Source organism: Colletotrichum jinshuiense, chromosome 3 (assembly GCF_051148585.1).
Source record: "Colletotrichum jinshuiense chromosome 3, complete sequence".
NCBI lineage: Eukaryota > Fungi > Ascomycota > Sordariomycetes > Glomerellales > Glomerellaceae > Colletotrichum > Colletotrichum jinshuiense.
The window spans coordinates 2907239-2923708 of record NC_139310.1 but is presented as its reverse complement, the minus strand read 5'-3'; the positions used below and the strand labels follow the sequence as shown (position 1 = coordinate 2923708).

The window sequence follows — 16470 nt, the reverse complement described above, 5'->3', positions numbered from 1 at the left end:
GTGTGTTGATGCTGATGAACAGACTAATGGGCAGAGCCCGCCGGCGGCATCGGCTTCGTCGGATAGCAGAAGAAGCCCGAAACCAGCAAATGCAGCACCTGGACCGTCGACTTACGTGCCTTACCCGCTGCGTCAATTACGCAGAGTGCCTTTATTATACGAATATGCCCGACAGTCAACCCACTCGTTTCGCGACAACTGGCCGCAGCAAATGGGATGGACCAGGGACAAGTGATGGGAGAAGAAGTACGGGAAAGAAGATTGGGACTCGGCCCCACCGCTGGACTGGACTGGTTGGCAGACGGAGCAGGCAAGGCGCAACAACAACAATAAGGCGAGGCTCCTGAGTCGCTGCAGACTCGCGGTCAGGCCATCTCCGTCCGTCGTCTAGACGTCCGTCCGACCATCCGTTCCTTTGGTCAAAAAATTTCCCCTTCTCATTCCCTCACCCATGCTCCGCAGTCGATTCCTCCCAGAGTCACACGAAGAAGTCACATTTGCGACCCCCTTTTTTCCCGATGGAGGACCCCGCTCCATCTTAACAGACCTGGTCTGTTTCTAGCACCAAGTGCTTCATGTCTCGCATATCCACTCTTCCTCTGGTCTGCGCGGTTTTTGCCAGAGAGGCCGCTTGGGTTCTTCTCCGGCAAGATGCATCGCAATGTTGCCAAGCAGGCACTCGCAACCACGTACGGGTGGACTACCCCCCCCCCCCCCCCCCCCCCGCCTCCAAATTGGCCGTCAGAATCGAAATTCCCGCGACAACCCTTCGTTGCAATCCGGCACGCGTCTCATTTGCGGTGTTGCAAAGTCTTTACACTCTCTGTCGGCTGTCCCCCGATTAAGTCTGGGAGCCCATGCACATGCCACTATCAGCTAGCTGCAGGAGGCCTTCCTTAGTATGCAGCCTTGTTCGCCTTTCGTGGGCCCCGCGTGAGGTGCGCCATCGTCGACCTGCATGAGCAGATGCTTCGATGCAGGTTGCCCCGACCTGTCCCCCCTCCTTCTACCCCTTGAGCGAGGTGCGATGAGGGTGAAGGAGACGCGGCACATGCTGGCTGTTGGCACATTGGCATGGCCCGACTCCGCCCGCTCACCAACCACTTTCTGCTTCGTAACAGGTTGTCTCCTCACTTGCCCACCGTGTACACCGCCTATTGCACCCCACAGAGACCCTCCGTCTTTCACTCTTACACAACAGGCGCGACCGCCGAAAGGCGACCCATCGGTCCGCTGGCGGGCGACATTCGGCTTTTTCGCCATGCTCTTCAGCGCGCATGCCCGAATCCTTACGATTGCGGGCACAACATGCCTTGCCCGTTCCTAGTCCACGGCCGAAGCATCCATCTACGGCACCGGGGGGGAACCCGGAGAGCCCGCGGCGACAAGTCTAGCTTCTAACGCCTGGCCTTGACCCGATACGGGCGGCCCACCGCCAGCGCGACTTTGCATGTCATCTCCTAGTCCACCAAACCCCTCCCGCTGGACTTTGAGGGTGGCCAGTTCAACAGCAAAGCCCAACTTGTCGCCTATGCCCCAACGGTCGGCTTGGCAGATCAGTCCGTAGAGCATGCCGGCGACAAACGTGTCTCCCGCACCTACTGAGCTGCAGCCCTTGGTTAGTCAAACCCGCACAAGTTTCCAGAAATGAGCATGGTTTGTATGGGCGGTGTGTTTGGGTGGCCGGGCCAAGAGGGGAATCCATCGGAAAGGGTCTTCTTACTCAACAACACGTTCTACCGGTGTCCTGACGGGACTTTCAAACAGTCGTCCGTCCTTGACTGATAGGCACGATGCTCCATCGGCACCCCAGGTAATCAAGGCCAAGGAGCTGTGTATCTTGCCGTCAGCCCAGTGTTTTCGTCCCGAGAGGCTTCCAGTAGACAACTCACGCTCGCGGCAGGCTTTCATTCTTCAAGCAAGCTTCAGCGGATGTATAGCCGCAGTCCTTAGGTTGTCAGCGGTGTTGCGGCTATGTGTGACCCTGCAAGGGCAGAGCATCATCTCACGCACCTCGGCCCAACTCTTGGAGTAGAAGACCACGTCCGCCTCGGCAGCGAGCTCCCTCAGCCCCGACCGCCCGGGTTTCTCGACCTCGACGCTGACAGTGACACTGTCGTCGCCGTTGTCCAGCACTCGCCTCAGAATCTGAACGCACTCCAGCGTCGTGTCGGGCATCCGCCCCTCGAAATGCCACCACATCCGCCCTCGGCCCCGAAATGACTCTGCGACGCGCAGGAACTCCTGCGCCGTCATCTCGGGGAGGTCGTTGTGGTTGATGATGGTCCGGCTGCCCGTCGCCTCGCTGCGAAGGATGTAGCTGCTCGCCGGCTCTAGGTGGCCCTCACGGAAGAGGCAATGATCAAAGTCGATTGCGGGCACCTCTGCCCCTTGGGCGGCATCCCGTGTCGTCGACGGGAACGAGGAAATGATCTGCGCCGTTGCCTGCGATTGTCGTCCCGGCAGGGGGGAGACGAGGTGCATTTGCATGGGCGGTGTGGCGGGTGAGGATTTAGGAAGATCGCCGAGGAGGAGCTGCTGGAGGACTTCGATCGTGTTGGGGCAGTTCCCTCCTCGGCGGACGCGTAGGCTCGTGGCTCGTAGTTTTGAATCCTCGTCGGGGAAGTGAGGGATGCTGGAAATGCCCTTGTGTTAGTTGGAGGTCTACTTCATGCATACTCGCTTTAACACGGACGGGGCTGCGCCTTGCCTCAGGATTGTGTCGAGGTAGCATGCCCCGAGGAGGACGAGATGCTGCATCCCGCCGTTGTGATGTCCAGGCGCCCCTTTTCCAATCTGTGAAGTTTGTATCCCCCGGCGCAATACCTTGCCGCCCCCTAAAGCGCCTTGACAATCACAGTCACTGGCATACGACGCCCGACAGTGAAAGTTACACGCCAAGATGATCCAGGTCCCGAGTGTAGCAAACCCTCCCCCAACGAAACACTGGTTTTAAACGCTATCGCTTGGGATCCTCGCGCACCGGGCTGCCAAATGGTGATTTTCTTGGTGGGAGTCGTAAGGCGGAGTGAGAAATACGTCATGTCTCCGACGTGCCCTTCATTTTCCGGACGGAGGGGATCCCGACCTGGAAAGGCAGGCGTGGGGAAATGATCGGCCCTTTGTTTCGCCGCAAACACCCACCAGTGCCGCCAGGCCGATGGGCGAGTCTCGACGCCGAGGCCCCTCCCAAGTGAGAAATAATGTATACATAATTTTTTTAGAAAAGAATTTATAACCCTTGATTTGAACTTGAGGGAGGGTGGTATGAGGAAGAAGAGGATGAGGTTGACTCTTATGCTTGAAAATCAAATAAAAGGGGGAGGGGGGGTTGAAATGAAATTATATAAATCCCCCTTTTCATATTAAGTAACTCAGTGAACTCGAGACAATTGTTTTTGTGGCTTCTCCTTCCTTTTACGAAGAGACAACGGAGCTAACTGGGTAGAGTGAGATAAATTTTCCCGTTTACTTCCCGCCTGTTGTTGGCAGTCCCTCTCTTTCTCTTGTTGCTCCTTGACGATTGATTCATCCTCCACCAGAAATAGAAAAAGGGGGGAAGTGAGGGAAGCAAAGGATGACGGCAAGTGTAAGAGGTATGGCCAACGTTTCTTTTGGATCAGAGGGAGGGGAGAAGGCAGATGTGTTCACAGGCTTATAATGCCATGTCCCCTGGGACTGTTGACGACGAGGGGGGGACGAGGAGAAGACCCTCGCGCACTTTGATGTCAGCCTTGGGTTAGTCAGGCTATTGATCTCGAGCCGGCCCGAACTGCGATGAGTCTAAGGAGAGTGACGGACGTCAAGTCTTGTGCCGCGCTTGCTTGGCCTCACTCCTCTCTTGTCAGTCGCCGTGTTGTACCCCGCGCAGGAACCCGGAGCCGGAGGGGCGGGCTGCTCGACGCCCACGGCACGAAATCCACCGGGACGCACTCGTATACCGTACAGCGGGTGTCTGTGAAGCAAAATCCCACGGGGTCTTTTCTCCAGGGTTCAGGTTGTCTCCTCCGCCGCCGAAGCCCGGTTGCTGCATTGTATTGTATTTGGACCCAATGTGGTTCTCACGGTTGGGCGGCCTTGGGATATGGCACGTAGAGGACCGAATCCCCCAAGGGACACCAGTCGAGGAGTTGGGATGAAGACAAGACAGCGACTTGAATGGACCTGGCTGACGGCTCGGCATGTTACAATGGCAACCTCCGCACCCCTCCCAGCCCCCCAAATGACAGCCACAGCAGCAACCGAAGTGCTCCAATGGTTGATGAGAAGGGGCACATATCGATCAAACAGTAGGTTTTGGCACAACCCGACAGCATTGGATGGGCGGGGCGTCCCCGTGACTGCTCTAGTCTAGAATATGCCTATATAGCAACACGCTCGATACAACGACTGTATCTTTAGCTATGCCCCCCACCCCCGTAAGCCTGCCACGGCAGTAGGCCTTTGCAGCTATCGCCAACTCCTGATCCAGCGCAACAAACCAGATTCACGTGAATGGATGTACATATGTGCATCGGATGTGTCTCTGTACCGCATGGTAGTCTCGCTTGAAATTGCACGCTTGATGCTGATGCTCGAGGTCAAGAATGCGAATTACACCAGTTGGAGCTCAGGAGTACTTGGGACACCCCACAGAAAGAAGACTAGGCTGGCCACGAGATATCAAGACATGCACGAGTGGCCCATTAACCAATCCCGCGAAGGCCTCAGACGGACCCCCTCACTCGTCCCTCTCCGGGGCACGAGGCGCCTTGGGGATCAACCACCAACAAACGCCCCCGGCGACAATCAACCCCGTGATGACGGGCTGCAGCACCCCGACACCGGCCTTCTGCGCCACGATGCCCGTCAAGGACGGGAAGAAGGTGGCGCCGGCCTGCGCGAGCACGAACACGAAGCCCAGCGCCGCGGACCGGATCTTCCTCGGGAAGAGCCGGCTCGCAACGCTCACGCCGGCCGGGAAGAACGGGCCCGAGACGAAGCCCATCAGGCCCAGCGCCGCGGCCGACCCGACGATGCTGGGCACCAGCCAGAAGACGAGCTGCAGGGCCAGCAGCAGGACGGTGTAGACGAGGACCATGCGCTGCTCGCCGAGGCGGTGCGTCGGCTCCGCGAGGAGGAGCCGGCCCAGCAGCGTGCCGCCGTAGAAGCCCATGGGCACGTAGCCCATCTTGGAGAGGTCGCCGCCGCGGACGGTGGTGAGGTATTCGACGACCCAGCCTACGAGAGCCGAGTCAGCCGAGAACAAAAAAGAAGCAGGAGAAGAAGAAAAAGGAGAAGAGAGAGGGGCGGGATTTGAACGTACCTCCTGCCGTGAAGGTGGCCCCGAGCTGGAGAAAGTACGCCAGCGAAAGCAGCCACAAGGCCTTGGACTTGACCGTCTCCTTCAGCTCCAGCATGGCAGCCCTGCCCCTTCCACCGGAGCCGGAGTCGCCGCTCCCCTGACGCGTCCCCTTCTGCCAGAGGGAGTCCCTGAAGCCCACGACCACCCCGGCGACGTTGACGAAGGCGATTCCAACGAGGGTGAAGTACACCGCCCGCCAGCTCTGCACCCCGCCCATGGTGCCGCCCTTGGAGGCGATGGACGTGGCAATGAGGGGGCCTTTTACCCAGGTTAGCATACTTTGGTGTCAGGGAGTCGAGGGGGTTGAAGCGGGCGGTAGCGAGAGGGAAGGGGACACCTCACCGACGAGAAGGCCCGCGGCGTAGCTGGCGTGGATGAAGCCGAGCCACCTGTGCGCGAGGCCCACGCTGCTCACAAAGGTGTTGGAATGCGAGTCCTGCAACGCCATGCCCACGGCCTGCACGAAGAAGGAGAGGCAGTACAGGGGGAAGGGCCCCCAGGGCCTCATGCAATGCGAGACGAGCTGCAGGAGGGCGCCGGCGGCGAGGATGAAACCGAGCGGGAAGTACTTTGCGAACATCGGGTTGAAGACGGCGGCGAGGGCCCAGCCGGCGAAGGTGCAGGCATACCTGGGGACACGGAGAGTCAATGGCGTTTACTCTTTTCTTCTTTAACTTTTTACTTCAGTTCTTTTAACTCACACGGCCAGACAAGGGCGTGGAGGACACGAGAGGCGCGAGGGAAGGGGAGTGAGACGGACATGATGGCGACCTCGGCCGTGCCAATGCCGAAGCCCGTCAAGATATACGGGATCAAAGGGCCCAGGGTGCCGTCGTTTACGCCCGAGATGAAGAACGAGTACCCGCTGACGACAATCTTCAGAATCGGTGCCGGGGCCGCGGCCTCCATGTTCTCGGTCGCCGGCGCATCTTGACCGGCGGAGGGCGGGCCGGGCACCGTCTGGCGCAGGTCCCGGAGCTCGTAGCTCTGCGGGGCCGGCGAACGCGGCGCCGCTTCTAGTGTGACGGTCTGGGTCGTAGCCATGGCACAGGTGCTATCTTGTTGTCCGTCTCAATGGACTATTGCAGAGGGAGAGAAACGACACCAAACCATATTTTACAGGCCCCTCCGGCATCTTTATGCGATTCGAAAGTCGCGAGACCTCCCATGTGATGTGCGGAGAGCCGATCGATGTTGGAGTGTTCGGTCCGCTATCCCCGGGGCGCCGTCAGCTGGCCAGGGGTTGATACAACTTCCCCCGAAGTTTACCCAAGTTGCCACCCACCCCCCTCCCAAACAACTTTTAGTACACCCTTCCGCTCGCGAGAGTTGTCGTGCATGGTCCATTGTGTCCCGAGTATCCGATATCAAAGTATCTAAGCTCGGTAGCAATTACGATGCCGTGGGGAACCAATGAATATGGGCGACGAGGTGTTGCCAGCTGAGGAACACTATATCATATCCTCAAACCGACCCCGAGTGGTTCATTATCTAGCAGTCTCGATTCACCAGACGCACAAAGCCACAAGTATTCATATAGACACAGACGTGTCTTTGTATATATTAAACAATGGCCGTAATATATAAACGGCGAAATAGGTATCAATCATGATTGCTTCCGACCGGCCAAGCTCCACCCCGGACCCCCAGACCCAACCGAGTTACCCAAGGCCATAGCTCATTAAAATTTAAAAGATTAGAATTTTATCACCTCTCCCGCCTGTTCGGAGATTCCATTACTTCTTGTACACCGACAAGCGGTTACCGTTGCCGCAGTACTCTGTGCTAGATCCCGTGCAGAGCATACTGCAGTCTGCTGCTGGCGCCTCAAGGGACGTCGTTGGCAACGTGTTCCCACAGTAGCACTCGCCACCGTATTCCGTGCCGAAGTAGTTGTAGCCATCGCAGAATGCCGCGCACACCTCGTTCGTCATCTTATCTGAAGCCGTGCCTTTGAGGTCCAGGGCACGTCCGCCCTGTGCGGGCTCTGTACGGCAGCCTAGGAAAGTGTAATTCCCGACGGTGACCGGCTGGCTGGGACCAATTACTTGTTTGTTGGTTTGGTACAGCGTCAGCCTGTTGCCTCCACCGCAGTATTCGTACTTGTTGCCACTGCAAGTCATACTGCAGTCGGCCAGAGAGGCCTCGGAGCTAGACGAGGCGAGGATATCGCCGCAGTAGCACTCGCTGCTATATTCCGTCCCGAAGTACTTGTAGTCCGAACAGTAAGAAGCGCAGTACTCAAGTGTCATGTTGTCGCCGGAAGCGTAGCTCTTTTGGCCCAAGGCACGCACGCCATTGCCTTCCGTCCAGCAGCCCACCAGGGCGAAGGGTGACACGGTAGGTTTATGTGCTAGCGTGGGAACGGTGCTTGTGGAGCTCGAGGTTGTGGTGGTGCTGGAAGCCACGCTGCTAGTGGAAGAAACAGCGTTGCTGCTCGATGACGGGTGATTGCTGCTAGAGGAAACAATGCTGCTGCTGCTCGTTGATGGGTGCTCCGACGGGGTAGATGACCCTGATGTGCTCGTGGTTGGCGCACTAGAGGAGGTGGGCGATGCATTGTTTGGCGGTACGCTGGAAGTGCTGGTAGGAACCGGAGAGCTGCTAGATGAAGCAGAAGTGCTCAATGACGCGGAGACACTGCTGGATGAGGTTGTGGCAGGTGCAGTCGCTGTGGCCAGGATGGACAGAGAGCTGCTGACTTTGTAGAGCTCCAAGCGGTTACCTTCGCCACAGTACTGGTACGGGTTGCCGGCGCACTTCATGCTGCATTCGCTCAGAGAAACAGACTTGCTGGTGGCATGTAGACTATTGCCACAGTAGCCTATGCACAAGTTAGCGTCATTCCGCCGAGGAGATGTCTATTGTTCACTTACATTCGCGACCATACTCGGTACCGAAATAGGTGTAGTCGGAGCAGAAAGCGGCACACTTGTCGAGAGTCATGTCATCCGCAGCAGTTGATGTGGCTCCCAGAGCGCGGGCGCCGTCACCCTCGGTTTGACAACCCACGAGTGAGAACTTGCCGATGGTGTTGATATGGGCAAGAGTTGCCGTGGGCGCGGCAGTCGAGCTGCTTGTGCGAGTGGCGGTGGTGGAGTACAGTTCGATCCGGTTGCCTGCACCGCAGTACTGCGTCGAATCACCGGAGCATTGCATGTTGCACTCACCCAAAGGTGCAGAAGAGCTGGATGCCGCCAGTGAGTTGCCGCAGTAACACTCACGACCATACTCGGTACCCCAGTAGTCGAAACCGGTGCAGTTCGCCATGCAACTGTCCAAAGTCATTCCGTCGTAGGCGAAAGCGGCGCCGGCGAGAGCTCGGCCACCGGTGCCCTCAGTCTGGCAAGATACGAGTTTGTAACCGCCCATGGTTTCCCTGTGGTAAAGGGTAGCGGTTGGAACTGTGCTGGAGGTTCGAGTCGCCGAAGCCGTCGTTGATGATGCGATCGAGGAAACGGTAACGCTGTTGCAGGTGCCAGCTGCCCCTGACCAGGCTTGGCATGTGCCTCCAATGGGGTCGACCTTCTTGAAAGATTCGGTCATGGCAGAGGCACCCTCCCCACTGATAATGTCCACGGTTGACTGAGCGCTGAGACCGCCCGTAATATTGGCTTTGGCGGAGAAGAAGGTATAGGCGCCATAGCAGTTTCCCTTCGTCATATCGAGAGTCATCTTATCCAGAGAAGGCACCACACTGTTTGTACGCTTTGATTTGTACGTAATCTCCAGCTTGACTGGAAGAGACGCTCGGTCGTTGCGGACTGCGGCCACGAAGGTACCATCGCCGGAGGCCTGTGTCAAGCAGCTCTGGGGCGTCTGGAGAAAGACGCCATCCTGCATAGGGTAGCCATTGCCGTTGTTATCATACAGTGTGCTTGAGCCGTCTTGCTTGGTGACAGTGACAGTGAAGGACGAGATACCGGTGCTGACGGGAATAGTCTGGGAGATGGGGTACCAGGAAAAGCTGTCCTCCAACCCTCTGGTGATACCTGTGACGGTCATGGTGAAGACGCAGCTGCCAGATCCACAGGTGGATCCGCCGTTGCGGTTCTTGTAGTTGATGGTCACACTCGCAACGCCGTTGGTCGATGAGAAATCGGTGGTTCGGACGCGGATGTAGCCTGCGAAAAGGTAGGCCGAGGCCGAGGTGAGAGTGAGCTGCAGCGCGACTGGCTTGACTTGATAGGGCTTGACGGCGTCGGTGAGGGTGACGCTGGGTTGTACGGTATTGATCATCTTCTCAAAGACAGTCTTGCAGACGGATTTGAAGGCAGTAGCGTCGGCCATGGCGCGCATCGTTGCATTGTCGGAGTTGAAGACCACGAAGTCGGAGTTTTTGCCTTTGGCGGTACCAGGCACCCTGACAAGAGGGTTCTTGGTCGTACCGTCGAGATATTCGGTGACAATCTTGCTGTCGAAGGCACCGTTGGTCGAGTCGAGGGGTGCTGAGCCGTTTGTATTGGGGTCGAGAGGGACGATGTCGGAATTATCAGCCGAGTGAACACCGCCGATGGTGTGGCCGCACGCTGTCACCTGAACCATTTCTTGGGGCGTAAAACCCATACGCTCGAACTGGACCCTGAAGATGCTAATGGCGTTTCCAGGCTGCGGAACACCGGTGCCGCCGGCGACGGTTGCATCGACGCGGCCAGTACGGAGCGCAACGGATGGGCCGCCGCAAGACAGCACGGAAGCATACACACCGAGGGCGATTAAATCCGACATGCTGCTTTTGCGAGTCAAATAAGGAGCCATGAAAGTCAATGTCGATGCAAATGCCGGACCGGCATTCTCTCCGCCGACTGAAAGCTCGTATTGCAATGACGCATCCAAGCCTCCGGTGCCTCTGACCGTGTTCGCCGTCGCCATGTCGTGAAAGGCAGTTCTCAGCCACTCGGCAGCATTTTGGCGACCCACACCCGAAGCCTCCTTGGAGCAGGGATAAATGTTATCGGCAAACTTGCGTGCTCTGAAGCTGAAAGACTGATACATGATCTCCTCCAACTCGTCGATTGCCGACGGCCATGTCGGGTCAGCCCGGGCCTGAGAGGCCAGGCCCAGAAGGCCCAGCAATAAAGATGAGTTCACCTTCATGGTGTTGACGTACTGAACCCCGGCCCCAAGGATAGACAGTATAAACAGAGTATGTTAAGGAGTGCAAGCGAGTGACTAGGTCGTCCGCGGACAGACGGGTCGACCTTTGAATTAGGGTACTGGAAAGGCGAATGTGCCTGAAGAGAGTGGAAGGGGCGCGGGTAGAAGATGATACGAGGGAGGGCAGAGAGAGAAGAAGAGAGACGAGATGGCCGCCGGCCATTAGATATGAGAGGCATGGTGCAGGAGACGCCAGGATTACGAGGGACTAGACCAAAGGACCTCGACCTCGAGGGTGCCATGCGGCAACAACTTTGCGCCTACACGTAAGAAAAGACCGGCACGGCGGAACCGTAGGGACCAGGTCGAGAGAACGTGGCACTGACCGCGTGGGATAGCGTCAAGACGGGTGATCTGGGCAATTTGGGCGGGGTCTGGGCAGAGATGGGAAGCCTCCATCGTCAGCCAGGGTAGTAGTCGCCGTGGAAATCTAGCGGGAAAGGAAAAGGCGGAGCAGCTTAAGCTCGGCCCATGGCCATCGTGGATTAGAGAAAGTGTGAGTGAGTGTGAGTGTGTGAGAGAGATACAGAGTAGATGAGAGTGAGTCTTCGTATTTTTTGGTCAAGTCGCCAGGGGGGCAAGTCCTCTCTTCCCCCTTCAGGCTAGCGCAATCCTTTGCATTGGATGAAAGAAGGCACAATGGGCAACGCGACTGTTCTGGTTGGCTGCGGGCATTTTGTGGCTGCTGTCGGTGCCAGCCGCAATGTGGAAATCGTCCAGGGGTATGGGGGGGACGCCCAGGGCCCCCTTCCCCTGAACGACACTGACCTTATCTTACCTTGCGTTGGCTCAAGATACCCCCCCCAACGCGTCAATCAATAAATTGCAACCCCGATCTTTGGGGGGGCCCACGTAGCTGCGAGAGGCACGGGGCCGTGTCCAATTCAGTGATGTTCGCGTCGGGGAGGGACTCTTTCAGGCAGAGTCAGCAACCACTCGCAGAAGGGCGAACATGACTTCTGCCATCTCATTTGCCCGCCTGGCGTGGTCCACCTTGGGCCAGCCCTGCCCTACCGGCGACGAACTATCGATGCCATGTCGACGATGGCGCTTCAGCTGATGCTATGCTGCCGAAGGCCTGCATCTGCTATCTATATCGCAGCTTGCGTAACCCACTCGATATCAAAGTCCTCGACCCATGTGCCTATCTGTACCAACCTGAAGCAGAGGAAAACTCATGCCGAGCCCATGAAGCCTGCTGACGGCATAATCGACGATACTACGGCAGCATCGGCTCTGACGGCATCTAGAGGGAGGGCAACAAAGATCCGTGCCGTGGACTCCAGACCGCGAATGCACGGATACACGCCGAATCCCATCATTCGCCCCCTGCCGCCCAGCCAACAACCCATATCTTCGCCATTTACCGGCCTTGCTGGACAAGTCGACCGCCATTTGCAAATCGTACCCATGTACCAAAGACTAGATATTGATCCTGGTAGGTAGGTATGCCGATTCCTGCCTTGGCGCTCTGTCAGCATACGCTGCATCTCCTCTGCCGCTGTCATCGACCGTGAAAACATCGCCAAGCCGCCCTTGCGTTGTCAAGTACTTTCCGTCCTTTCTCTCCACCCCGAAAAAGCCTCGAACGGGTCAAGCTCGAAAGAATCGCTGCTTGGCCTTTCTGCCCGAGTTGCTGTCAGAAGCAGAATCGGACGAAGCAACAGTCAAATTGCGAGGGGCACGCCGCCGCAGAGGCCGCAGAGGCCATGGCGGCCCAGAGTGGCTTTGGCTAGTGGGATCAACTATTGGTTTTCGTCGCATTAGGGGAAAGGGGCAAAACGTCGTCTACTAGTGACTAGCAAATTGCGCCTCGTGTACTGGGATAGCCACAAACCCAGAGACGCGCGGTTTTCGATTCACCAACGGTCAATCTCCTTCAAGATGCATAGCGGCCGACGGAACAAAGAACAGGTCCTGCTACAATTGAAACCCCCCACAGTCCGATGGCTCGGCCGGGTGATCAAATGTATGGCAAAATGTACGGCAAGGCTGGACAAAGACAAGCCATGCCGTGTCGCTCGGGACAACTGACGGCCAGGGACAAAAGAGGATCCGGCGGCCTGGTTTCACCGTCCAGTCGCACTGGAAACCGATCTTCACACTAGAGGGAAGAGTTTTCGTTCCGAGGTTCTACATTGTGCGGCAAGCTGGTCGGCTCTAGGATACGGAGTGGCCTGACTCCTCAGAGGATGGTGGGGTCATCAGTGCTACCTACCTACCTAAGAGGCTCAGGCAGGTTGGCAGGGTATTGGGCATTCTCGGTCGTACGTCTGACGGCGGCTACTTGTGTCTTCCCATAGACGGGCGACCCATTTTTATGTACAGAGTCTGCCTACAGTACGGCATTCCCCGGGAGCTGCGAAGAAGACCGCCGCTTCGGCTCTTCAGGCTTGGGGTGTCTTCCGAATCCATTGATACCCGGGCTCCGCAATGCCGGCTGCCTAAAACACCGGGACATCGGTGCTCCGCCGTTTCTTGCTCCACTCTGGATTCTCTTCTCGCCCCAACCCCGATCACCCGTACGCGATGCCCGCCCAGGCTCCGAAGAAACGGAAATCCACCAGATGCAAGAAATAAAACATTGATTTATATACGGGATTTCTTCTATCCGTGAGCAACCTGTCCAGCGACTCAGCTTACAAGTCCATCCAAGAGACGTTTGATCCGAGGGGCGTGCTCGGGGAGGCTTCCAATTTACGACATGGCACGTTTGAAGGTGGCAATTGGTCTTGGAAGTAATTTCTTGTACTACAAACAAATATAGTAAGCATCCGCTACTCAACCTGGCAATTAAACTAGTTGAAAAGAGCCTCGCGATCCAGAAGCCCTTGGCGGTTCGACGATCCCGAGCGGCTCGCATGGATGCCAGTGTTTGCAATGTACGAATACAGACAAGCTACTGGGGAAACGCTTCCATAAACGGGACGAAATTACCTTGCGATATACCTATTTCCTACACTGTACCTCGGGCCCTGGTGTCGGATTGAGTTTCTGGTTTCTCTTCCATCGAATCGTCCGATCAGTGACCACTGTCGACTGGCTCTGGTTTGCGGGCTGCGACGCTACCTACCTGACTCGGGAAAAGCACTGGAAACATCCATCACGTATTATGACTGGCTCTTGGAAACGTGCAGCTGTCACTTGAAGTCGGGGCTTAACCGTAACGACAGTGCAACCAGGTTCCAGCCCGAAGCTTGGCACAGGCGGCTTGACCGGGGGCAAGCCTTGACAGCACTCACTCTCTTGAAGGTTTATTTTCTTTTTCTTTCTCTATTTTCCCTTTCATTTCTTTTCACAAGAGAGCTGTTGGTTTCAACTGTTGCCCTATGCTAGGACCCATGTGCTATTAAGCGAGGCCCAGACGTGAATCAATCAATTCCCCGGGGTATGATCCGGGGAGCACCTAGAGAGCCAAGCGGGAACGCTTAGGCCGGAAGAATCTGGAGAAACAATTCTAGACGAAACCTGGCGAGGTGAATGCCAACCTTACGCATCGATTATCTCATGATCGGGACGGACCTTGCAATTGGGCACTAGCCCGCCAATGATCTTCACCGACCCGGACCCAACCATAAAACCGAGACATGCTAGACGACGCGTACACTTTGCGCTGGCCAGACACGGCCCAAACCGGATCCAGCGGGCCGACTCAGTCTCAAATTGAGAATCAGATCCAAGGCTTGACAACACATCTCTGAATGTGGGCAATTATCCAGGACTACCTCAAAGCTCGTCCTCAAAAGACTCGAAGCTGTCAGAAACGACACACAGCTCACGGCATTTGCTGGTGGGCGGCCCACTTCTCGACTATGTTGGACCGACTGCCTAGAGAAGACGTCGTCCAGAGCGGGAAAAAGCCGAAACCGAAAAACCCTGCCACTTTACCTTTGGCTACTTGCAAGTGTGTTCTTGGTTTCCGGCCCTAATTTTTTTCCTTCGGTTCTTGTTTTCAATCTTTAGTCATGAACACCACCCACAGCGTCCCAGCATGGGGCCTGGCCTGTTTGGCTTCCCGTGTGTGCCGTGAGAAGCCCACTCTCGAAGACCTGGCCAGTGGAGTAAAGGCAAATAGGAAGACCCTGGGGCCGCCCGATCCCGATCCATCACCCCGCCCCGCAAAGCCACACTGCACCACCGTGACCGTGCCGAGTCGGTGGAGAAGCCGCACCCTGTCCGGCCCAATCACACCGTCGACTGCCCCTCCAAGATGTCTGACATCATAGCCCACCACCCCCGCCGAGGGCCCATTCAGCCACAACGCTCGTCATCAACCCGCAAACAGAGCCCCATGCCAAGACCTGACGCCCATGCTCCGTCACTCCCATCTGTGCCGTATCAGCTGCCAGAGTTGAAGGAGGAGGGTGAATGAACCGGGTCCGTGAAGAAAGGAACTGGCCAAGAGAAAGACCCTTGGGGCCAGGGTGCACCTTGCCACGATCTACGCAATGCTGGGGGCCCGGCAGACGCAGTTACCGGCAGCGGGAGGCAACCTTTTTTTAGTTTTTTAGTTTTAAGGGTTTGACTTCCCCCCCATTCGCTCACCTCTTGGATCTTCTTCCCGATTCACTCACCCTTCCTGCCGGAACGAACACACACCTTACCCAGGGCTGAACTGGAAGAAAACAAGAAATAAAGACCACGTTCAATCTTTGCTCGGCTTATATCATCGAGCAAGCCCCCCTCACCGAACCCATTAAACAAGCTCGAGTGACAAACAACCACAACTTTGCTCGCCCAACCCACACGCACACGGATACAACGAACACCGTCACCATGGCCGTCGTTCTAAAGTTCTTCCAGTGGTTCATCCGCGGCGTCCAGCTCGGCTCTTCGGTCCTCATTCTCGCAATCTTCTCCTATTTCCTCGCCACCCTCCACAACCACTCCCTACCGATATCCAACTCCATCCGCGCAGTAGAGGGCATCTCGGGCGCCGCGGCGCTCTACACCCTCACGGGCCTCTTGCTCCTCTGCTGTCTCGCCGGCCACTCCTTCGCCTCCTTCATCGCCATCGTCCTCGACGTCGCCTTCATCGGCGCCTTCATCTACGTCGCCGTCGCGAACCGTAACGGCGCGAGCTCCTGCTCCGGCGATGTCAGCACGCCCTTCGGTGATGGCCCCGCCGACGGCGAGCCCACCAACACCGGCAGCGACGGCTGGACCCATCTCCCCAGTCTCCGGACCGCCTGCAAGCTCCAGACCGCATGCTTCGCCGTCTCCATTGTCGCAATGTAAGCTACCCCCTCTCGTTCACACACGTATTCCGTAGAGATATGACGCTAACACCCCCGCCCAGCATCTTCTTCATCATCTCCATCCTGGTAGAGGTCGCTCTTGCCCGCCACCACCGCAAGGAGAAGCGCTTCGGCCCCAGCCCCAAGAACAACTACACCTCGGGCTCGGGCTCCAAGCCCGGCTTCTTCAGCAGCTTCCGCCGCGGCGGCCGCGCCGCCGCCCCCGTGACTAACGACAACGCCCTGCCCATGCACACCAGCCCCGACCAGGTCCGCACCAGCTATGCCACCGAGACCACGGCTGTCGGCCAGGATGGCGGGTACCCCAAGTACGAGGGCGGGTACGGCAACGCCAACAACACCCACGACTACGGATACGGCCACGGCCAGGAGACTGGTACCACCGGCGCCAACGGCACCACCACCACCCAGCCGGGTGGCAACAACTACCACTACAACGACGGTGTCTACGACAGAGTCTAAAACAGTGTTGTAGAGGAGGCCGGATAGGTGGTAAACATGAAACATGAAAAATCCAACCAAAGCAAAATGAAAAATAAAACGAGCAGACGAAGAAGAACAATTAACAACACCCACCCTAATGAAACTGTACAACAAAGGGAACGAGACTGGTCAAGGATGGCAAATATACCCAGGGTTTGGAGGAGTCTAGCATGTCGTCAAAGAGAGTCGACAAAACCTCCCTTTTTTTTTGTTTTTTGTTTTTTTGTG

General features: G+C 57.0%; 5 protein-coding genes across 5 annotated transcripts; 1 reads left to right on the top strand and 4 right to left on the bottom strand.

The window, feature by feature from the left end:
* Positions 1 to 1347: 1347 nt before the first annotated feature.
* On the bottom strand, positions 1348 to 2760 carry EsH8_III_000814 (Ribokinase-like protein; the record flags this gene model as incomplete). The annotated part of the gene is made up of 5 exons (XM_083262539.1): positions 1348 to 1606; positions 1724 to 1831; positions 1893 to 1948; positions 2014 to 2635; positions 2711 to 2760. The coding sequence occupies 5 exons, from the start codon at positions 2758 to 2760 to the stop codon at positions 1348 to 1350; spliced, it is 1095 nt and encodes a 364-aa protein (XP_083123026.1).
* Positions 2761 to 4720: 1960 nt separating this feature from the next.
* Positions 4721 to 5924, bottom strand: EsH8_III_000813 (MFS transporter; the record flags this gene model as incomplete). Its single annotated transcript, XM_083262538.1, has 3 exons — positions 4721 to 5220; positions 5306 to 5602; positions 5687 to 5924. The coding sequence occupies 3 exons, from the start codon at positions 5922 to 5924 to the stop codon at positions 4721 to 4723; spliced, it is 1035 nt and encodes a 344-aa protein (XP_083123025.1).
* A 98-nt stretch (positions 5925 to 6022) lies between these two features.
* On the bottom strand, positions 6023 to 6388 carry EsH8_III_000812 (uncharacterized protein; the record flags this gene model as incomplete). The annotated part of the gene is made up of 1 exon (XM_083262537.1): positions 6023 to 6388. One exon carries the CDS (start codon positions 6386 to 6388, stop codon positions 6023 to 6025), a length of 366 nt encoding a protein of 121 aa, XP_083123024.1.
* A 692-nt stretch (positions 6389 to 7080) lies between these two features.
* Positions 7081 to 10441, bottom strand: EsH8_III_000811 (uncharacterized protein; the record flags this gene model as incomplete). Its single annotated transcript, XM_083262536.1, has 2 exons — positions 7081 to 8168; positions 8221 to 10441. 2 exons carry the CDS (start codon positions 10439 to 10441, stop codon positions 7081 to 7083), a joined length of 3309 nt encoding a protein of 1102 aa, XP_083123023.1.
* Positions 10442 to 15277: 4836 nt separating this feature from the next.
* Positions 15278 to 16221, top strand: EsH8_III_000810 (uncharacterized protein; the record flags this gene model as incomplete). The annotated part of the gene is made up of 2 exons (XM_083262535.1): positions 15278 to 15735; positions 15801 to 16221. The coding sequence occupies 2 exons, from the start codon at positions 15278 to 15280 to the stop codon at positions 16219 to 16221; spliced, it is 879 nt and encodes a 292-aa protein (XP_083123022.1).
* Positions 16222 to 16470: the final 249 nt, after the last annotated feature.